The sequence below is a fragment of the Leuciscus leuciscus genome (assembly GCF_965113295.1).
Source record: "Leuciscus leuciscus genome assembly, chromosome: 3".
Lineage (NCBI taxonomy): Eukaryota > Metazoa > Chordata > Actinopteri > Cypriniformes > Leuciscidae > Leuciscus > Leuciscus leuciscus.
The window spans coordinates 6404380-6428617 of record NC_138727.1 but is presented as its reverse complement, the minus strand read 5'-3'; the positions used below and the strand labels follow the sequence as shown (position 1 = coordinate 6428617).

The following is a 24238-nucleotide window of genomic DNA, read 5'->3' as shown; positions in this document are numbered from 1 at the left end:
GTTTTTTTGTGTGTGTCTTGTACGTATGTAATGATGTGATGTAATTCTGCTGCCTATCTTGGCCAGGTCTCCCTTGCAAAAGAGATTTTTAATCTTAATGGGCTTTTCCTGGTTAAATAAAGGATAAATAAAAATAAAAATAAAGCAATATGCATTCTACAAATCCATGCTTAAAACATTTTCTATTCCACAAAAATAAATATAAATAGCAATAATAAAAAGACATACAAACCAGGATTGAGATTAAGATGTTTTTATTACTTCCATTGTTGCAGCTATAATATGTTCTTTTTATAATTTCTATACAAAATGTACAAAATGGGACAGAAAATATAAGTCATGAAAATAGTCAAATTTTTGTCATGAACAAATTATGGTGGATATGTAAAAGATCACAAAATCAGGTGTTAAATGGTGCATTTTTATACCCAAGCCCTAATAATATATACTTTACTTTATTATTACATTTAAAGAACATAAAATAAAGCCAAATTAAACTTAACAAAGTCAAGCAATGAACCCAAATAAATCTATTGAATTAGCCCGTTCAGCAATTCCAATATGTTATTACTTTAGGATATCAAAATACTGAGGATTTTTTTACAAAACGGTTGCATTCTATGATGAATGCTTTGTGGATGATGTATGTGGCATCAACTATCTGAACATTAGAAATCTTAGATCTATCTTAAACTAAATTGTATAACTGTAAAACTGATCCCTTTTTGCTTGTCTTCTACCAGTCCTCTCTGAAACCAAGTGAACAAAACCAGGTTTAAATTCAAACAATTTTCCCAACTTGAAAATAAAGGCTTTCACAGGAAGAAACTTCATAACAATACAGCCCTCCTCAGCCAAACAAGCTACTCATAACAAGAGCACGCACTTCCGGCATAAGAGCAGACCCTTTTGTTAACTTATGTAACTACTATAAGCATTATTTTTGTTTGGGTGCTTTTGGAGGTTTCATGTAACAGCTAAAAAAAAAAAAAAAAGAAAAGAAAAGAAACCCGTCCGCCGGAAAAGAAAAGAAAGCCTGTTCATTCATACTGCATTAGTGTGCACTCACTGCATCACACACGTCAAAATTCACTGTCGATCAGCATATGCCACTTCTGTAATAAACCTCCTCACTTCCCTCTATCCAACATACTATCCCACCACAACCCGGTTATAACCAACCTATATCACTGGTTCATTTACTACAAGGAAAACCTAGGGAGTCGACTGCGTATGTAAACTTAGCTGGTTTTATTTTGCTCTAGGACTCATCTTAACCGGGCATTAGAAGAGATGGCAATTTCCCAAATGGCAAAGTAGTCTCTGGGCAACATGGGTGTCTTTGAAATGGTGGCATTGAGCTAACATGGGGGTCTGGAAACATCAGGCCTATGCTAAACTGACCTAACCCGAGCCAATGCGCCGTGAGACGGGCATACCACGGCGAGGAAAGAGTCGTCGAGCCATTGCGGGCGATCGCGAATTGGGGGAAACCGCCCGTGTGACCGTGACAGATCACTTCAGATACCAAACAGTCTTGTGGCTGGATGTCCAACGAGGGGTTTGAGTAGGAAAAGGTAGAGAGGATGGAGCCCCAGAGGCAGAGCACCATGTTCTGATAGGATGAAGAGGTAGGAGGAACCAGCTGCTCTGGCACGACGGTGGGCCGCGGCTTCAAGCTGTCGTTGGTCAGGACGCAGCAATTGAGGTTTAAGGTTGGCCGAGTGTCAGGAAGGACTGCTGGTGTCTGAATGGATGTGTGCTTAATCGGGTCCAAGTAAGTGTGGCTGGTGTTGGGAAGACGACTGAGCTGGTGGATCACAGCGGAAGAAGCGATGAGACCGGCTACGCTAGTCAAGTACAGGAGACCCAACATACAGGTAATCTGAAGGAAGACAAAGAACACGATAACTGATTAAAGATAGGGCTGCACAGTTAATCGTGATATAGCTTAGTGCGGTTATCACATCGCAAAGGATGTGAACAAATATATGCGCTGCAGGTTTTAGAGGGAAGTGTGGCACTGTGTTCGTGGCTCGGTATGCAGCTAATGTTGCTCCACATGAACTCTACAAGTGCTGAGAGTTTGGGGTGCTTATAACGTGCATTTGTAAATGAAACACAAACCATCTTTTCAAACTGATAATAATGAGAAGCACTTTAAGGGCTCCCAACAGATTACCACCAAAACTAAAGCTCAATTGGTTTAACGTTTGAAATAGAAGAAATTACAGCCATACATATTAGTATTGTAATTTTATAATTATTTTTAGCATAATATAAATATATTTTTTCTTAAATACTAATTTTATTTTACAGTGAAATAATACAGTAGTAATATTTATTATTTTAATAATTTAGTTGTACAAATTTTGATATTATACAGTATATATATATATATATATATATATATATATATATATATATATATATATATATATGAATTATTTTATAGTCACATTGATATATAAATACATTTTTGTCCAAATTGTGCCACCCTAAAAAACATGCACATTAAACACTTTAAAAAGCGCAATTTGCACAATTTCTTTTAAAAAGCACAATTCACAATAATAAATATTACGTAGTAATTTAGTTGTACAAATTTTTATATTATACAGTATATTATACAGTATATATACACTAATTATTTTATAGTCACATTGATATATAAATAAATTTTTGTCCAAATTGTGCCACCCTAAAAAACATGCACAGTAAACACTTTAAAAAGCACAATTTTTTTCTCCTCAAATTGTGCAGCCTCTAATTAAACACGATTACAAATATTGTTTCTTAATCCATACAATTGCTTTAGTGTGAGGAACAGACCAAAATTTAATCTGGTATTTGCTCCAAATCTTCTCTCTTGCCCCATTGTGAAATATCACTGATGTCAAAACAGTCTTGATGAACCAAATTTGAATCAAATGAGATGTGAGTGCAAATATGGGGAAGATTTTCAGGCTTTAGATGACTTGGAATACAGTGCACATATTATATGAGCTACTTTTTTGGTGCATTTATGAGCTCATACGGGTTTTAGCTATGATTGTTCACCTTGGTAAAGTGCTGGTAGATAGCTGATAGGGCTTCCCTCCAATTGGTTTGCTCCAACAGGACGCAGAGATCCGTGTAGGTGAACCAGCCTCGCTTCATACCTTGCCGCTCCGCAATGCTGCAGGGACAAAGCACAGTAAAATATTTGATCTTTTTACATTGGAACTCATAATAACACTGTAACAACAAAATGAGCACATGACTCAGTCAGAACTTAAATGCACTGCTCCTCAAAATCACTCTGAGAAACAGATTAGACTAAAAAGGGCAGCTGCATTAAGCCCAAGGGAGCCACTGCCCAGTAAAAGCTATTAAAACAGGTCATGCCATCTAAAATTATCTGTGATCTTTTGAAAAGAACAAAAATGCTGTGACCTCTTAAAGGCCTGTAGGGTTGTTCACTCAAAGCGCATAAGGATGATATTAGATGTACGACACAGTAAGTGCGTGTTAACCAACCTGGTTTCCACCTTACTGAGGACTTTAAAGAAGTCACTGGGCTCGGTGAAGAGGTTCCAGTCCTGTAAATGTGAAAGATCTTGTTTTAAAATCAGTTTCAATAGAAAAATCACAACTAACAATGAAACCTAGTCCAGTATTAGCCTTATAAAATTCTACATAAAAGGACAAAACAAGCCAAACTACTTTAAATAGCTGTGGTTCTTTGCAAAGTCACGCTTACGATCGCATTGAGGAAGTTCATCTCTAGAGTGTTGACAGTCTGAACATCCAGTTTGGCCGCAGTACCCCATTCATCATTGAAAACCTCCTCCTCTTCTCCTTCATCATACAAATACTTACTGGCAACCATCTGGAGACGACAGGAGCAATTCAGAGAAATATGATTATCACCAACAGCATCATTGAAATTGACCAGAATAGCAAACCAGAAAAAAATAAAGCTAATAAAAATGCTTGGATGTGCATACCATGGATATCAAAAAGAGGTCTGAGGATGAGATCTGTTGCAGGTATTCAGGGTTTCTGTGTCGCAGTCTTTCAATGTATATCAAGGCCAACATCATAGCGCAAGGAGATATACATGCTTCCCTGTAACACAAAAAAAGGGTTTGATATTGATACAGTGAATATTTAACATATACAGTAGGGCTGCTCGATTGTGGCAAAAATAATAATCATGATTATTTTTGGTCAATATTGAAATCACGATTATTTAACACGATTATTTGCAGGCGATATGATCTTACTTCGTATGATGAGTAAGTTTTAATATCAGTTAAATTTTACAATTATCAATACTTCAGTAAAAAGTAATACAAGGTTAGGCCTAACTAATGTTAGAAAAAGGTCCTAAAAATTATAAATTGTACAAGTTAACAGTCAACAATACAATAAGAACAAAGAAACTAATTACAAAAAAGAGGTACTAACAGAGGTATTCAGATAATTTAAGATTAGGATATTAATATATTAATATAATTATTAAGATATTAATAATTAAATGTAAAATAACACTGCAGTCTTACTGTACATATTAAATATAGATTAACCTTATTAAAGCTACTTAAGTTATTCTGTCAAGATTTTCCTTTGTCATTTGTTGTTTAATTATCATTAAAGACAGACTACAGCAGGATTATTAGGCTGCTGTCACTTTAAGAGCTAATGCACGGATCCAATACACTGTTACACACGCATTTTCTTTCTCAACTGTGTACAATAACTTAAGACAAAAGAACAGTGTCTCTTTTGCAGCTTAATGCGCTTTTAATAACACTGTTTAATATCAAACACATGATCCCGCAGTTTAGCAACAGTTGACTGCATTTTACAACACTCACTCACAATATTTGGATGTTAACTTTTAGGGAGGAATGAAAGCGCACCGCTGTGAAGGAAAGGAAGATGTGCTGGACGGAATACGGCAGTGGCACAATAATCGGTTTACCTCGATTATCTTGTTTTCATAATCATTGGAAGCCAAAATTGATTGAAATTTTGATTAATCGCACAGCCCTAATATACAGCATGTATTGTAATGAGGTAATCCTACCTGGCCACATGTGCAGCGTATTTCTTGTGAAGTTTCCTTATGGGACTTGGGGCAGATTTCTGGAGCAGTTCCACAGCAATATCTAGAGGAAATACAATTATGAGTGAAGTGTATACTCGATCTAGCAGTAACTATCATATGTATTGAATATATATGTTAAAAACGATCAACCCAAACATGGGCAAATCTAGGAATGCAATGATATACAAACTTTGCTTGACCCCAATCAATTTCATGCAAAGACCAAGGAGTATAATAAAGGTAATAATTAAGTCATAATAAAAATATTCTTAATTATTAACATAATAATCTTATAGTTAATTTAAATCACTTAAATATTTAAACAACATCATGCACATCATTGTAAAAATGTAAAACAAATCTAAAATTATTTAATTTAAATTATTAGATTAAAATATTACGTAATGTTTCAAGAAATATTCCACGTAAACACAGGAGACAAAACAAGCAGTTATATGAAGAAGACAACTTAAATGACATTGCATTAGTTGTACAAAAATGCAACAACAGTGCAAACTACTACAGTAGTCAACATGTGAAGTGGATCAAAACCTTTCATCAAAGTTATAACGTTACTTTGCGAATTTTGAACAATTCCCGCTCTTGTCTTAAGACAACTTTGAGGAACTTTTCTGATCCACTTCAAATGTTGACTACTGTAGTTTGCACTAGTTTTACTAGCCAACTCACCTGTCATGGGACAAGATAAAGCATCCAACGGGCTGTCAGAATCAAGACCATAATACAGTCGTTTCCTTACTCTCTCTGACCAATGCTCGTGTCTAGGCAGGAACTGATCAGGATGACAGAATGCAAAAGATACGTTATATGTCTTAACATCATTAAAGCAATAACAGAAGTACTGGTGTGCGAGTTTCTTCAGACCTAAACATTGGGCCTATTATTATGAAGCCTCGAACTAACAGTTAGAATACTCACAGCAAAAAGTTACTGTCTTACAGTACTAAAAAAGGAGACATTTGCTATATTTACGAGTAATCATTTTCTTCCAGTCTAATATTCTGGGCTTTAAATGAAGGAAGGACATTATTTAAATACACAAGTTCTTGTATCAGTCAGTTTCGCGTGAGTTTCCCGGTCACCCGCCAAAGCAGCGCAACCGGAACAACAACATCCAAGATACTGACCGTAAACTCTTGAAAGTCAGAAAATGTGAACGTCCGCTCATCAAACAAATCGCCGAAATCCATTTTGGGCCTCCAACGTTCATTTAAAGGGGCTGAAAACACAGAAAGGCCGAAGAAAGGCGTCGAGGAGGCGCCCTATCTCTACCGTGACAGATACGTTGCAGCGTATTCAGAATCACAGTTACGCAAGTCAATGCGCTCAGCTGTGTAGAAACAGAGTAAAAGAGCGTAAACAGCAGTTAATGTGTTGTTCTGACAGGGGCGGGACTTTTAATGGACGGAAGTTGGGTCAAACATATTTATGGTTTCTAATATGTCAGGTACAGTGAATATTTTTGTGTGAAATTGTATTCAAAGGCTATTATTAACGTTCCTCGGTGTTATCTATCACGAAACACCGCTGTTGTGAATGGGCCAATCGCAGTCGTTTATGATTACTCGCTAATTGAGGCATTTTTAAAATTATTGTATTTCAGATTGCGAAAGGAAATTTAATTTATATATGTCAAGTAATTCACATTCGGAGTAATATATTTAAAATATGTTTTATTCAATGTAGAAATAGATTTGAGTGGAGTATTTCGTCTTTTTGACCGTAAAGCGCCCACTAGAGGAAAGAAGCATTTGTGTGTGTGTTACTTTTCCAAGTTTTTTCTAGATCGGTATTATGATAGTTTACCTGTCCTATTATGGCAAAAGATTCATGAAGTTCTTCATGCTTCGCATTCAATGTTCGCCTCACTCAGTCAAGCGTCCAATCACGCACGGTATTTCATATTCACGAGCCATAGTTTCCAGCTATTCATACACACCTGTGCTGTGATTGGTGATATTTATGATAACTGGCAGAACTGTTGTTGTTACATTTCTGTAGGTGATCTTTTTTTAATCCAAATAAATAACCTTTTATTCCACATTTCTTTACATTTTCATATATTGTGTAAACAAACTAATCCCAAAACGCCCATGATCAGCACTTGAGATCAATATAACCATACCAATAATTAAACAAACACACACACATGTATTTATGTATGTTTATGTGTGTGTGTGTATGTATATAATGTATATAAAATGGGTATTTTAATTTGTAAACAAAATATAAAGGGACTACACGTATTTGAATTTAATGTACAATACAGAGAATATTTTATGCACAGAATAATGGATTATCAGTAAGCAGAATAAACATTAATATAAACATATGCAAGTTTCTAGCTTTATTGTACAATAAAACACACACAATTTTTTTGACTCAAGCCAGTCACGACTGAATTACTTTATACAAGGCTATTTTCCTTTTTCCATGACTAAAAACACATCACAATGGCTCATTGCAACCTTGTCCCCTGAGTTTAGTCAAAATGCTATAAAGTGAGTGATCTCCTTTGTCCCTTTGATGAACTGAAGTTGTACAGTACAGCAGTTTATTGCACCTAAGTACCACTCCACACACACAGCATAAGAAAATATGATCTTTAACCACACAAACGATCATAAAGACAGTAAAAAAAAAAAAAGTCAGACGAATGTGCATAATGTCAGAAATCAACATTAAAATTGATTGACGAGTGTTTTCCCCTTTGCTTAAAACTTAGTCCTACATTCAAATTGAATAGAAATTCAAATATCAGCATTATTAGTATCTACTGATATACAATGGCACCAGAAATATAATTATCCATTTTCAAATTAAATAAAGCCTCAAAGAATATGAGCATATTTACAACAACAAGCAGTTTTCCTCTTACAAAGAACAGCACATCGGAAGCATCGTCGAATCAATGCAACCACAGAAATTCATTTAAATAACAGAATTTCATCAATATTCATCATAATAATGTGTCAGCAATGTATTGCCTAAAGTTATAGATATGGAGGGATTTATACAATGTACAATAACTCTGTCAGTCTTCTCTCATTGATGGCCATATTATTTATGATTATAAATGCACTTAGAATAAAATGAGTGGAAAGTGAATGCAAAGAAATATATATATATATAAAAAAAAAAAAAAAAAAATGTAAGGACTTAAATATCTTATAAATAAATCCTTAAGCAAAATGGGGCACTTTTGAGAACTGTCAAAAAAACATAAGAAATGTATACTATTAAATAATTATAAATCTAATATGCCACAACAGCATTGGGCGAGCTTAAAAATGCACATAAACCAGGTCCCATCACGCATCTAGTGTCCCTTGTGTCCTGTTCCTGTAGTGGATGTTTGTGGCTGCAGTTTCTCTGATTTCCTGTCTTTAGTCTCGCTGTCAGAGGCGGAGTCTGAATCCTGAACCTGCTGCTGTTTCATCCACATGTCAGAGTACAGCCCTCCCTTCGCCAACAGCTCCTCATGCCTACGACAAGCAGTAATGCTGGACTTTAAACCGCATAGTTCATGTATTAGCGAGTCGGACTTTGTGTTCAGCGCACTAGTGAATAAACTCACCTTCCTCTCTCCACAATGTGCCCATCACGAAGCACAAGAATCACGTCGGCTCCAATGATAGTCGACAATCTACAATAGATGCACATCAGAGTTAAGCCCCTTTCACACGGAGATTCCGGAAAATACACGGATAATGTGATTCGTTTGATTTTGGTTCATTCACACTGCCAGTGATTTTCCGGAATCTGTGAGTGTGTTCACACACATCCCGTAAAGACACGTGGTTATCAAAGTTATCACTACGACACACCCCTTACGGCATTGGCTTTTGTTCACACAGGGCGCGTTCCAAGACTGATCCCGGCATTGTTACTATGGGTGTTTCTCAAAATCAAGAATGCAAAGAACGGACTTGTGTTCTTAGGGAGAACGCTCTTGCTAGTTGTTCTTGGAAGAATTAACTCGCAAGGTGACGAGCACACAGAACGCTGCTGACAGTTTGAGACGATGTGTCGATGTGTACCCAAACATAACGAGAATTATTGACTATAACAGCCAGGCTTTATCGCCCAAGCCTACCCTCAGCTCAAGGGATTACTCTACAACTGTACACTACAATGTAATGTATATTCATAACAATAAAGCAACGCTTATGGAGATTCTCACTTCCGAAAACGTTTGAGCACATTTTCGATTCGCCATAAATTTGAGAAAAATGCCAATATTTGAAATCTACACAGTTGATTTCTCGCATTACAAATGTTCTCAGAAGTGAATTTAGTGATGAAATAGCGTACGAAATTCTAGAAGAACGACTTGCTGTATTGACTATGGTATTGACCTCTCGTTCCTCGAATGCCGAAATGAATGCTGGGATATTTCTGCCGTCAAGTTCACACAAGTTACCAACCTATGCATCCTCGGTAAAATGGGCGTGTCAAGAACACTTCCGGGATTTTTAACCGTTTTAACCTGCAAACTTGTGTATTGGGACAGTCCTTGGGCAGCGATTGATGACGTTTCACAAGTCCACAAGAACACAAGTACAGACAAGAACGCATATTGAGAAACGGCCTATCGATCCCGATTGAGGAATCGATCCCGGCATCCATCCTGGGACGTGTTTGCGTTCACACAAAAGGCACTCTAGCAATTTTACGGCAATTTCCCGGGATCAACGCGCTGTGTGAAAGCGGCCTATAGCGTTATACAATAAGAAATCCTGTAATGTATAAAAGACCTTAATATCATGTTTTATGAATTATGCTTTAACTGTGATAATTGATGGGAGTTGATTTGAGTAAAAACTCTCTTAACCCCTTTAAAAGGCGCCGGATTATTGTTGTTCAACATTCACTGCACGTTAAAACATCATACTCTCATTAATCATTTAAAGGACAAGTTTGGTATTTTACACTTAAAGCCATGTTTACAGATCGTTTCTGATGAAATAGAACGGTTAAGATTTAAAATTCTTTAAATAGAAAGAAACCTAAAATTCTCGGGACAGCAGCATGTGTCCAAATTTCAATCTTAACCGTTCTATTTCATCAGAAACGATCTGTAAACATGGCTTTAAGTGTAAAATACCGAACTTGTCCTTTAATCATGTGGTTACCTGTGTGCCACCACAATGGTGGTTCTGTTGGTGCAGACTTTAGCCAGCGATGCCTGGATATTTCGCTCAGTCTGTGTGTCTAGAGCAGACGTGGCCTATTGGTAGAGGATGAGACAATTAGTCCATGATAATTTTTTTTTTAAAGTACTTGAGTACTGGCCAGAAAACTGGTCCTAACCAAAGTTTTTTGCTCTAATCACAAAAAGACTTATTATTGGGTGCTTGTTCTCTGTTTCTGTCCGTTAAAGCGGAGTTGCCTCTTCCACTGAAATTTCATTGGTTCAGAATTCTTCACTACTGTGAATTTGTTGCTTTTTTTTCCCTTTTTGACACACTAACATTAAACATTTTGGGATTCAATTTGTTTAATGTTGTTTAAAGTCTCTTATGCTCACCAAGGCTGCAGTTATTTGATCAAAAATACTGTGAAATATTATTACAATTGAAATTACTGTTTTCTATTTCAATATATTTTAAAATGTAATTTATTCCTGTGATTCAAAGCTGAATTTTCAGCATCATTACTCCAGTCTTCAGTGTCACATGATCCTTCAGAAATCATACTAATAATATACTGATTTGCTGCTCAAGAAACATTTCTGATTATTATCAATGTTGAAAACAGTTGTGCTGCTTAATATTTTTGTGGAAACCATGATATATTTTTGTTTAGGATTCTTTGATGAATATGAAGTTTTAAAAAAAAAACAGAATTTATTTGAAATAGAAATCTTTTGAAACATAAATATTTTTACTGACACATTTTGTCAAATTAATGTGTCTTTGCTGAATAACAGTATTACTGGTAATAAAACTAATAAATACAACTTTTGAACCTAAACTTGCTAAAACAAGTTTAAAAAAAATCTCCCAACAAGAAATCATGCAAAACAGGGATAATTCCCTCATCCTAAAACGACTGTGTGTGTATTCTCCCATAATGCACTGGTGACGTACCTCATCGAGGAGGATGATCTGAGGCGCTTTGAGGATGGTGCGAGCGATGGCGACTCTCTGCTTCTCTCCTCCGCTCAACTTCAGCCCCCTCTCACCCACCTGAGTGTCATAGCCTACAAATATAAAACAATTATGAATATCAGCTATGAACTCAAACATGATCTAGACTCAACATGAGCCGAATGTATGGCATAAAAACAAAATGATGCTTTCTGTCCTGCACAATGACTCAAAATAATCAGAGCGTGTTTCAGACCTCCTACTTATATTCATTGCTTACAGTTTAATTCTACTTTTTCAATGCCGAAAATGGTTCTCACCGTCCGGGAAAGTTATGATTTTGTCATGGATGTCAGCGGCAATCGCGGCCTCCTCCACCTCCTGGTCAGTAGCAGCAACTCGACCGTAACGGATGTTGTCCCGGATTTTGTCATTAAACAGGACGGTGTCCTGAGGGACGACCCCAATGTGAGCGCGCAGAGAGGACTGCTTCACCTGAGACACAACCAGACGTATGAATTAACACAGCGCACGAGAGCTTCCCAGAAACAAATGTGAAACATAAAATACAAAAGGACAAAATATCCCTCCACATGCTCATGAAGGGACAGGTTTGGGTATTACAAGCCAATGGCAGGTTTGATCTCACATCTCACCTTTGAGATGTCTTGACCGTCTATTTTTATACACCCGCCCTGAACGTCATAAAATCGGAAAAGCAGACGGATGATGGTGCTCTTTCCTGATCCAGACTGTCCGACCTGAAAAAAAACCCAAAGAGTCGTGAGTCACACACACACACACACACACGCGCGCGCGCAAAAGTTTGGGGTCAGTTTAATTTTTTAAAGAAATTAATACTTAGCTTTAAGTTGATCAAAAGTGACAGTAAAGACACTTATATTGTTACAAAGGATTTCTATTTCAAATAAATGTTGTTCTTTTGAAATTTCTATTCAAAGAATAGAAAAAAACATATCAGTTTCCACAAAAATATGAATCAGCACAACTGTTTTCAACATTGATAATCATAATAAATATATTTCTTGAGCAGCAAATCATCATATTAGAATGATTTCTGAAGGATCATGTGACACTGAAGACTGGAGTAATGATGCTGAACATTTGGATTTGTCATAACAGGAATATATTACATTATATTTCACAATATTACAATTTTTATGTATTTTTGATGCAGTCTTGGTGAGCATAAGAGACTTTCAAAATAATTTAAAAAATCGTACCGACCCCAAACTTTTGAACGGCAGTGTATATACCAAGACAAAGCAGAAAAGGCATTAACAGCAGCACGACTTTTAAAGGATGTATAAAACAGAACAGACTTACAAGTGCGACCGTCTGTCCGGGAAGGACGGTGAAAGAGACGTCTTTTAGAATTTCCTTGCTGCAAAAATATCCGATTCAGAGAACACTGGTCATTTGTAATTACTCTAATAATAATAATAATAAAGAATAATAGAAATACATAATTACCCTTGCGTGTAGCTGAAGAAGACATTCTCAAAATCTACTTTCCCATGTCTGTAGTAGAGGCTTCCTGCGTTGACGTCATCCTTCACCTAAACAAAAACCCCAAATAACATGTCATTAATTATTCAAAAGCTTCTCTAAACTGAATTTCAAAGAAAACCCTCCACTCACTTCCTCATCCTCAGTGAAGAGCTTGAACATGCTTTCCATGTCGATGAAGGAGTTCTGGATCATTCTGTTCAAGGAGAAGATACATGCTTACTGTCGTCTTTGTTCTTTTGAAAAACGCATATAAATAGTGATCTATAAACGGATGATGAACTATTAAACAAGACGAAAAAAAGCTCCATACCTGTAGTATGTTCCGAACCAGTTGAGCGGAGTGTAGAGCTGGATGATGTATGTTCCAAACAGCACATAATCTCCAACCTGGAAGACCACCACGAGTTACAAGCAGTTCATGACACAAGATGAAAAAAAAATAAAAAATAATAATTACAATATTGAAATAATATTTAATACAATTAAAATTATATTAATAAAAATTCAAGATATTAATATTTAATTGAAGTATTTTAAATTTGTTCTTTTTTATTTAAGTTTTTATTTAAGTTCTTATTTTATTTTAAAATGTATTAAAAGACATTACAATTATATATTTTTAAAAAATCAATTCTGCACTTCATTAAACTTTTTTTTTTTTTTGCAACTGTTAGATTAATAACTTTTTCTCAAGCCATTAAACCCACCACACTCCAATAAAATATGCTTCAGAGACAGTGAACTCTGACATTAGGCATGTAAATCCTCATGAGTAAGTCTGGAGTGGAAATTCCACATTGGCATTTCAATCACAATCTCAAACTTTAATCAAAATCTTTTAGTGCATTAGCCAAACTGTAGGCTGTTGATTATTGCAAAGCAGCATAAAAGCTTAAGAAAGAAGCATTACAACGGAATTCAATTGATGTGTCTTACAGGTGTGCAATTTAAAATCTGATTGCTAATCCAATCAGATTTTAAAGCCAGAACAATTTTTTTTAAAGCCAGATCTATTTTATTAATGTACATTAGCAATCAAAAGTTTGGGGTCTTATGCTCAAAAAGACTGCATTTATTTGATCTAAAGTACAGCATGCAAATACTGTAATACTGTGTTTTGTAGATTCATATATTTAAAAATGTAATTTATTCCTGTGATGCAAAGCTGAATTTTCAGCATCATTACTCCAGTCTTCAGTGTCACATGATCCTTCAGAAATCATTTTAATATGATGATTTGCTACTCAAAAATAATTTATTTTTATTAACATCAATGTTGAAACCAGTTGTTCTGCTTAATATATATTTTTTTTTACATATATTTATAACCATCACACTTTTTTTCCAGGCTTAACATATAAATAGAAAGATAAAAAAAAAAAAATTTATTTGAAATTGAAATCTTTTTTCAACATTGTATATGTCTTTACTATGACTTTTGGTCAATTTAATGCATCCTTGCTGAATAAAAGTACTACTTTCTTAAAAAATGTATGTTCCTTTTTTATTTGTTTCAAATCTTTTTTTTTCCTACTTTAAACCATTCAGAGGTTTCTAGCAGTGGCCTGATATGATGAGTTGTCCTGACTGTTCGTACCTGAAACTTTCCCTCGGTCACGAAGTACGCACAGAGCAAAGATCCGGTCAGAAGACCCAAACCGATGATGAGGTTTTGCGTTTGGTTTAAAAACGCCAGAGACGCGTTGGTCTTCCATTCCGATACCTGAGCAAAAATAAAATATAATTACGAAAGTGATATTTATGATTTATTCCTGTGTGAGCTATTAATCAATAAACTATAAAATACACGTTATAACAAATCTGGTGTGGAGAGTACGGAAGAGGATTAGGGCCAAGAAATAAAAAAAGAAATAAAACCATCTCGAGATTAAAGTCATTATAATGCGAGATTAAACTCGTTAAAAAAAAGTCGAAATACAATCTTGAGAATAAACTCATTAAATATCGAGAATAAAGTCGTTGTGTTTCGAGAAAAAAAGCGTAAAATTTTGAGAAAAAAAAGTCAAAATACAATCTTGAGAATAAACTCGTTAAATTTCGAGAATAAACTCGTTAAATTTCGAGGAAAAACGCGTAAAATTTTGAGAAAAAACTCGTTAAATTTAGAGAAAAAAATCATTAAATTCCGAGAAAGAACGCGTTCAATTTTTAGATCGATTTGAGGCCACATTCATCCTAACATTCATTGAAATTCCACACCTTGAGGATCAACAAGTTTAATAATGCGTCTTATGGTATCCTGTAAAGCCAGCGATAACCTTGATGAATCGTGCGTAGGTGAAGCCAGCGATAACCTTGATGAATCGCGCGTAGGTGAAGCCAGCGATAACCTTGATGAATCGCGCGTAGGTGAAGCCAGCGATAACCTTGATGAATCGCGCGTAGGTGAAGCCAGCGATAACCTTGCATTTGTCCACTGATTGTCATTTCATGTTGGACAAAAGCGAGTACATCGTGCAAATTGGACTGATTTTTTCTTCTAAAAAGACCTAGCCAATTCTCTGTAAAGTTCATATGCTAATTATTATTCTGTCATAATTAGCTAAAGTTGATAGTATTTCTTTGTTACTGAAAGAAAGTCTAAAATATAGCTTGACTAAGTCATCCATCTCTGCCATGTCCTCTATCAGTAGGCTATGCAATGAACACTGATCGAATGCGTTATTCTCTACATTTCATTTCGACTTTTTTTCTCGAAACACAACGACTTTATTCTCGAAATTGAATGAGTTTATTCTCACGATTATTTCGACTTTTTTCTTGAAATTGAGCGAGTTTTTTTCTCGAAACACAACGACTTTATTCTCGAAATGTAATGAGTTTATTCTCAAGATTGTATTTAGAGTTTTTCTTCTCGAAATTTAACGAGTTTTTTCTCGAAACACAACGACTTTATTCTCGATATTTAATGAGTTTATTCTCAAGATTGTATTTCGACTTTTTTTTCTCGAAATTTAACGAGTTTAATTTCGCATTATAATGACTTTAATCTCGAGACGGTTTTATTTTTTTATTATTGCTTGGCCCTAATCCTCTTCCGTAGGAGAGCAGTCAAAAAACAATCGTAAAAAAAAAAAAATACTACCTGATATTTCAAGATGGCATCCTCAAAGCGACTCGCTTCATAAAGCTCTGCATTGTAATATTTCACCTGTAAACAATATCATAATTAAATTACACCATATGAAATGCACATTACGTGCATTATATTGCACAGCACAATTTTATTTTTATTTTTTTACGACACATATTCTGACACCAACCTTAGCCAAACAAAGAGGGAACAAAGCAAAACCATACCGTCTCAAAGTTCAATAAAGAGTCCACAGCTTTCGATTTGGCATTGTTATCTTGTGTGTTCATGTCTCGTCTGTATTTAGTTCTCCATTCAGTGATGACGATGGTGAGAGCTGAAAGAGACAGTCAATCAATCAAATGCTGATCTGGTATATTTCTCTTCTTCTGCCTTTAGTGACTCCTGAGACGAGGAAAACCAAAACTGCACTCCTGCAGATTGCAGAATGTCGTATGGTGTTAACAACAGTGTGTGAATTTTCTATTTGCACACAATACAAATTAAATTTGCTGAATTGTGCAGCACACTAAAGCACACTGTATCCCACAATGCAATGCACTAGACTACTTGACCATACATTTTCAGTGTAACGAATAAGCCAGAAGTAATATTTACTTCTAATTTACTAATATTTAAGTAGCCAGAACTGTAATTTAAACATAACATTTACAAAGTCATAAATGTGCACCAATTGCAGAATTACAATATTTTAGTATTACTTATCTACTTCTAAAGTATTTATAAAATGTTTAATTAACCTTTATTTAGTTGTTTAATTAGATTTTTGGGGTCTTTTTTTCTATTTTTCTATTTAGCTTTAAGTAATTTTAGTATTTCAACTTAAGTTTTTTTCATTTAGTTGCCAATATATACAAAAAAATTAATCTAATATAGCATAGATGTATGGATACTGCATTCTGTTTCACAAACTACAATTAGTAGGCAGTATATTTCTGTTTCAAACACATCCATTATTCTAATTAATCATCTGAAACAGCCAGACAAGCTCTTCTGGTATAACTTGAAACATAAGTGTAAGAAAACAAAACTCAAAGAAACAAGATCTTTGGGTACGGGACAATCATTCTCTGCATGGTATAAGTTTACCAGCGTATTTGAGACAATCATAGTCTCTGAATGACTTTATGAAACAGTTAAAAACATATTTTCATAGCACTGTGGTCAACTATGTTGTTTTATTATGTGCTTCATAAATTAAGTTGGATTAGATTGGATAAATAAATACATTCAGCACGCAATTATACTTTTAATACTCAAAGGGGCAGCTTTAGTATTTAGTTTTTAGTAAAATACTAAAAACATATTATTACAATATATTTCTCAAGATCTCAAGTGTCACTCAATGCAATTTCTTTCAGTAATGCAATTGTACTTTTAATACTCAGACCTGACAAGGAGCAGCTTTAGTGCTTTAGGTAAAATTACAAATTTCTAATGTAAATCATTTTAAAATGGGGGCAACAATAAGGGAGGACAAATGTGTGTGTGTGTGTGTGTGTGTTCATGTATACACACTGTTAGATACTCACTGAGGTAGAGGGCCATGCAAACGAAGACTATGAGGCCAAACCAGGCATTGAAATTGGATATAAAATAGATAATGGCGATGATAATGTCAGCGATGGTGGGGAAGATGCTGAACACGATGTAGCTGTTGGAATAAACCAAATATATTTCAAGAAAATAGACACTGGGATCACTTTTACTGTAAAAGCACACTATCTGTACACAGGACTGTATGCATCCAAGACTAATATAGGAAAGTTGACCTTGTTTATACTTGCATCCAAATGCAAACACCTCGAGATAAGAAGGTTTGTGGTATCGGGACACAATTTTATCTAAAGCTAATGTCAAAATTTCAAATGATTTTTCAGCTGTACCTCAGCAGGCTGTTGATGGAGGAGGTTCCTCTGTCGATGCTTCTCAGGACGTCTCCGGTGCGGCGGCCCAGGTGCCAGCGCAGAGACAGAGAGTGCAGGTGAGCGAAGAGACGCACCTGCACCACACGGTTAGTGTACTGCTGCACTCGAATCCACAGGAACGAACGCATGTTACTCACAAACCCAGACGCTCCTGCAGAGGGAGGAAGATGAAGAGGAGACTGTGGTCAGATTCAAACTGATATGTAAACTGATATGTAGTCACACTACAAATATATCATTAAATTGGGTGATGTTCCCTCACCAGCTCCACCACCCTGCAGGAACTTCAGAAGCCCGTACACACACACTGTAGTGGCCAGAGTCTTCCAAGAGCTCCCATCTGTCAGCTGGTTCACTGAAAAAGGAGATTAATAATGTACATATGGACCACAAAACCAGTCACATGGGTCAATTTTGGGAAATTGAGCTTTATGCATCATCTGGAAGCTGAATAAATAAGCTTTCCATTGATGTATGGTTTGTTAGGATATAACAATATTTCACCGAGATACAACTATTTGAACATCTGGAAACTGAGGGTGCAAAAAAATCGAAACATTGAGAAAATCACCTTTAAAGTTGTCCATTTATGTTGGCGATTGTGCTGCATTCACTCTCAAAAATAAATATTTTATATATTTACGGTAGGAAATTTACAAAATATCTTCATGGAACATGATCTTTACTTAATATCCTAATGATTTTTGGCATAAAAGAAAAATCGATAATTTTGACCCGTACAATGTATTGTTGGCTTTTGCCACAAATATACCCGTGCGACGTGTGATTCACATATATAAAATATATAATTCCAGAAATTTGTTGCAAAGCCCGCACTAGTGTGGACAAAAAGACTAAGAAAGGGCTACCGACCCGAACGTACAATAATTTCCCATAAATAATGCAATCATGACTGAACAAGACTCTTATTCTGCACCTATGTTCTTGTAGTAGATGGGCACAAACACATTGATGACGCGTTCCACGGCCAGCATCCCGAGACACAGCAGAACCAGCAGCTGAAGCACGGCACTGCCCTTAGGCCACATGTACGGCACCAACAGACGCACCTTCTGCCCAAAGTCTTTCCACGTAGACTGGTTCTCGTCAGAATTACCCAAGAGAGGCTGAAAAGATGCATTAATGAGATTCATGATGTATTGATTTATGCAGATTTGACAACAGCAGAGTGCATCTAATGTCTTACTGCTCCGTGCTCAACATCTCGCTCGTCTTCATTGACCAGGAGCATGTACGGTCGGCGAGGCAAGCCTGGAGCTTTGAGGCCCAACAGGAACAGCAGACCTGAGCTGAAGTATCGCACCAGCCAGAAAGCAAACTCCAACTGCAGTCACAATGAACAATATGCATAAAGCGATTATTATTTGCTATTGTTTGTATCTGCTACAATCATATCATACATATCTCTGATATTGTGTAAAGAGTAAAGACCATCACTATAATGTGTCTCACATTTTGAGATTTTTGGTCGTTCGCATGCAAACAAATTACTTCAAAGTTTTTAGATTTTATGGTTTCTTTTGCTTTAAAAAAAACAATAATAATATTTTGTGGCATGGATTTGACTGCAATTTATCCAGTGTGTCTTACTGAGTTTGTCTTCTCTAATTAATAAGTTACAAATAAAAACAATTGTCTCATTAGCATGGGGTGCCAAATTTAAAGCAAAGCATATACAAAAAACATAAAATATTTAAACATATATAATATTAAAATGTTAAAATTTAGACTTAGTTTTAAGTTTTAGGTCTATTTACATGTATAATTATATACTGTCTATTTAATGATTTTTAAACATATTTATAGTTTAATAATATATAAATATTGATGATGTATTAACGTTTTAATAATAAAAAATAAAAAAATAATAATATATATAGTAAAAGGGGCAAATAAATTAATAACAATTTTATTAAATTTAATGAATATATAAATATATAAATATTTAATTATATATTTTATATTTATAAAAAAAGTTAGCAAATATCTATATGATTTTATTAAATTTAATGTAATATTTTATATATATATATATATATATATATATATATATATATATAAATAAAATATTACATTAAATTTAATCAAATCATATAGATATTTGCTAACTTTTTTTTAGAGACAAATTTGAAAACTGGAATAATTTTGTAAATGCTCTTTTAGTTAAATCTGGCAAAATTGGTTGCCATTTTTATAACATGCATTGTTTTTTTATATAATATGCAATCAACTTTTGCATTCAACATTCAAAGTTTAGAGCAAGACTAGAGTGAGCAGAGTAAAACTGCTACCTCATGGAGTGTCACAAAAACTGTTATCTGATTGGTCAAACCTAAACGGTTGGGGCGTGGCCAATGAGGCCAAAAAAGGAAAGCAGCCAGACATGACCATGACTCAACAATATTGTCACTGACTACTGTTTAAAAGCACAAAATGACTCAACAATACTGTGTTATTAATGACCATCCAAACTTGACAGAATTGCAGAGTCATTCAAAGAATTGCAGAGTCACTCAATATGTATTGTAAATAAAAAATCCTTTCACAAAATCACCATAATGCTGAGTCATGGTGTGTGAGCAGCATTCCTACACCTGCCACCCCTTTCCAATACTTTCACTTTTGCCAGGATATTGGCATCAGTGCCGAAGGATTTGCTACAGACATACATGATAATACAATATAAAACACTAAAAACTACTACAATCTGGTGCATAATAACTCAATATGAGTTGTGTTTATGAGAGCTTTGCCATTACCTTTCACCTAGTGGTAGATAAACAGGTTTAAAAAAAAAAAAGCCCAATTATTTACATTACTGCAACAATTTAGCATATGCAAATCATTTTATTAACAGATTTATTATCAGACAAGAGTTTATTTTTAAACTTATTTATCGTTTAATAATGTATAATTATACAGGTAACACACGTACCTGTTGATCGGGCGTCTCCAGAGTCCACCACCACTGAGGGCTCATCCACGACACAAACGCCAGGTTTTCAGCCGCAAAAGCTATGGCCCAGTACAGCAACAGTACCGAACTGTGTCCTCTGGTTCTGTCCCGCACCAGAACCCTCCTTCTCTCCAGACGCAGAAGAGCCACGGCCCAAAGCCAGCCAATCATGGAGAGACAGCCGTACAGGACCACGTATCCCGGCATCTCTCCGCTGCGAGCGATCCGAAACACCATCCAGCCCAGAGCCTGCAGGACGAGCAGCACCGACAGGCCCACTTGGAGCCGGTAGAGTCGAGAGCGGGGGATGAACTTGGGCTCCATGTCTGTGCCGTAGCGGCTGTACCAAACACACAGAAACGTGCCGAAGAGGAAGAAGAGGGTGAGGAGGACGGACGGCACCAGGGTGAAGTAGAAGCAGAGAGTCAGACCGCCGTCCACCCACACCTGCTGCATGGAGACTCCAGCTTCACAGAAACTCTTCATCTCCACCATGATGATGATGATGATGGATCCACACAAAGAATATCTGGAAAAAATTATATGGTGAGGAGGAACCAAATAAACTTGTGTTTCCCACAACAAAAACATACTGTGGCAGGACCATAATACAGGGACGGTATCAGATATATAAATTTATGTACAAAAATTTTAATTAATAAAAACTATACAGACATATTTAAAAAAAAAAAACTAAAATATATATATTTTTTTTAATTGCTAAACCTTTACAAAAATAAATATTATAATAGTATCTCAACAATACTAAAATAACTGCATGGTACAGTGATAGTTCCAAATCCAGACACTGCTACTATGATATATAACGATTAACATAGTCGTAACGTTATATGGTACAAGGTACTTATAAATAATACCAAAGTATTACCATACATGTACAAAAACATCAACGATCATAAAACTTGATTTTTAAAATGACATATTATTATTTATTATACATTAATATTGATATTAAATGTTCTCATTTTACTAAACATAATAAATAATAATACGTATTTAAAAAGCAAAAAAATAGTTTATTGTTGAGGATGTTCATGAGCCAGTCATTATAATAATACCTTAGATTATAATGCATTATATTATAATATAATACCATTGTTTTATTATGTGTATTTGAATGTGTTGTGACCAACTTACTAATACACTACCATGATAAAACATGCATACATAATACATGATACTGTACCATGTACAAAGAACATGATAATTCCACTTCTTTGTAAGTGTTATTTATAACCACATATACCAAAGTACCTATGCAAAGTACCATAGTATTACCGTGTGAAACCACGTCCACGGGAACTATAAGGCCAGTGAGAATATCAACTAACCTGTTTCCAATGTCAGTGGGATCCTTCTGGTCTTTGGTGTGCGTCCTTGAATAACTACCCCCTCAGATGGATTATGATGATGTTAGCGCTCCTAAAACATGTCATGGTATGTTGTCGCTGTATATGACCTTACACTACAGTCAGAAACTCACGCAGTTCAACTCCAGCATCCATTACACAATAAATAACACCGGGGCAAACAAACGCCTCGTGGTCCTAGCGCCCTCAATACGCAGTCACGTGGTACGTGTGACTTTTCTCAGCGCAAGTAAGAATGGTCCAATCAAAGTCCCTCGTTGATTTATTTCATAATGCCGTTTATTGTAAAATAATAAACTGTGGGATTTATCAATTTAAAACACCATGTTCTTACTTATGTCTACAAAAAGTCAAAAGACATCCTAAGATTTGAATGGGATTCAAAGGAACCCCATTATGTTTCCAAGGTTTCCAATCTGCCATAGATACTGTTGCGTCTTTGCAATTCTCTGTTGTATTGAGAGAGAGAGAGAGAGAGAGAGAGAGAGAGAGAGAGAGAGAGAGAGAGAAACAAAATAAATTTCAACGGCTCTGACCAATTAATTTATATGACTTTTGCATAATAATACTAATAAAATAGTTGAATAGATAATTTATTCAATAATTAAATCAATAATTTAAAGACCCCATGTGGTGAAAATCAAGTTTTTAATGTTGTTTATCTATGGTGTGTTTTTAATATGCTTTAAGACAAACCATAAGCAAATTCATAAGTCAACATCATTAATTGAGTATTTTCTTCTTAAAACTGTAACGTTAGTGAAAAAAGACAGTTTAAAATACGCGTCTTACACCACAAACTACCTTTTCAAAGCGGGAACATGGTTTGTGTAACATTAGCAACACTTTAATAGCTGTTTAATAAAGTAGACAAGAAAAGGGATATTAATTATCATTATTATGTGTCTGACGTTGTAGAGAGCGATAGCCTACATAAAAATAATTATGGTTACCATTCTGATCCTGTCCGAGCCTGTATGAGTGAGTGGAGGCGGGGCTCATTTGTATATTCATGGTTCTGCATATACTTAAATGAAGCAAGGTTGTGGAGTTACATTCAAGCTATTTTAAGGTTTGACTCTTCTTCTTGTTTTTTCACAGGAAAAAAAAACGTTTAAATATTACATTTTGGCGAGCAAAGATACAATTTTAAGGGATTGACAAGGGACTTTAATCATTAATATATTTTTATGTAATTTGCATGATATATGTGTGTGTGTGTGTGTGTGTGTGTGTGTGTGTGTGTGTGTGTGTGTGTGTGTGTGTGTGTGTGTGTGTGTGTGTGTGTGTGTGTGTGTGTGTGTGTGTGTGTGTGTGTGTGTGTGTGTGTGTGTGTGTGTGTGTGTGTGTGTGTGTTCATTCTTATGTCATGTGTAGTTCATGTTTAAGGGTAACGCTGGTGATTCAAAATAATATCAGTTGATAGCACCGAGATCTTTATCATTTAGGTCAATTTGGTGCCCTCTGCTGGTGATTGAATTGATCCTTTATTAAAAATAAAGTCTGCAATCATTTACTAACCCTCAAGTTGTTCCAACCCTGTATAAATGTCTTTGTTCTGCTGTACACAAAGAAGAAAGTATTTTGAAGAATGTTGGTCACCAAACAGATCTTGGGCCCCATTCACTTCCATAGTAGGGGAAAAAAATACTGTGGTAGTCAATGGGGCCCCGAGATCTGTTTGTCTACAAACATTCTTCCAAATATATTCCTTTGTGTTAAGCAGAACAAAGACATTTATAAAGGTTTGGAATAACTTGAGGGTGAGTAAATGGTGACAGACTTTATTTTTAATAAAGGATCGATTCAATCACCAGCAGAGGGCAGCATTATACAGGCTGTGTTGTGCAGCAGAACCGCCTACACTACCCCACTATAGTACCTACTATTTTTAGGTAGTATGTGGACAAACAGCTTGCATTATTACACACTGTCAAAAAAAGAAGTGTTAAAATAATGGCTGACATTACTTGCCTTGCCTTCCAACTGTCAGGTCCATCATGTTGCATTGCACATTATTCTGACTCTTTTGCACGCTTATTTTCATCCGGATATCCCGTGCATACAGACAATTAACTTATTGAGC

General features: G+C 35.5%; 2 protein-coding genes across 2 annotated transcripts; both read right to left on the bottom strand.

Annotated features, from left to right (window-relative positions):
• Positions 1-237: 237 nt before the first annotated feature.
• cnppd1 (cyclin Pas1/PHO80 domain containing 1) lies at positions 238-6425 on the bottom strand. Its single transcript, XM_082163535.1, has 8 exons — positions 6244-6425; positions 5786-5888; positions 5075-5156; positions 3990-4110; positions 3743-3871; positions 3520-3581; positions 3061-3178; positions 238-1885 (listed from the first exon to the last, which is right to left on the bottom strand). The coding sequence occupies exons 1-8, from the start codon at positions 6304-6306 to the stop codon at positions 1274-1276; spliced, it is 1290 nt and encodes a 429-aa protein (XP_082019661.1). The 5' UTR covers positions 6307-6425; the 3' UTR covers positions 238-1273.
• A 1015-nt stretch (positions 6426-7440) lies between these two features.
• abcb6a (ATP binding cassette subfamily B member 6 (LAN blood group) a) lies at positions 7441-22343 on the bottom strand. Its single transcript, XM_082163734.1, has 20 exons — positions 22114-22343; positions 20741-21290; positions 18992-19129; positions 18722-18911; positions 18047-18139; positions 17743-17935; positions 17389-17510; positions 16063-16172; positions 15848-15913; positions 14339-14464; positions 13052-13128; positions 12871-12934; positions 12703-12788; positions 12556-12613; positions 11865-11969; positions 11529-11703; positions 11209-11321; positions 10252-10346; positions 8694-8762; positions 7441-8601 (listed from the first exon to the last, which is right to left on the bottom strand). The coding sequence occupies exons 2-20, from the start codon at positions 21254-21256 to the stop codon at positions 8436-8438; spliced, it is 2562 nt and encodes an 853-aa protein (XP_082019860.1). The 5' UTR covers positions 21257-21290; positions 22114-22343; the 3' UTR covers positions 7441-8435.
• Positions 22344-24238: the final 1895 nt, after the last annotated feature.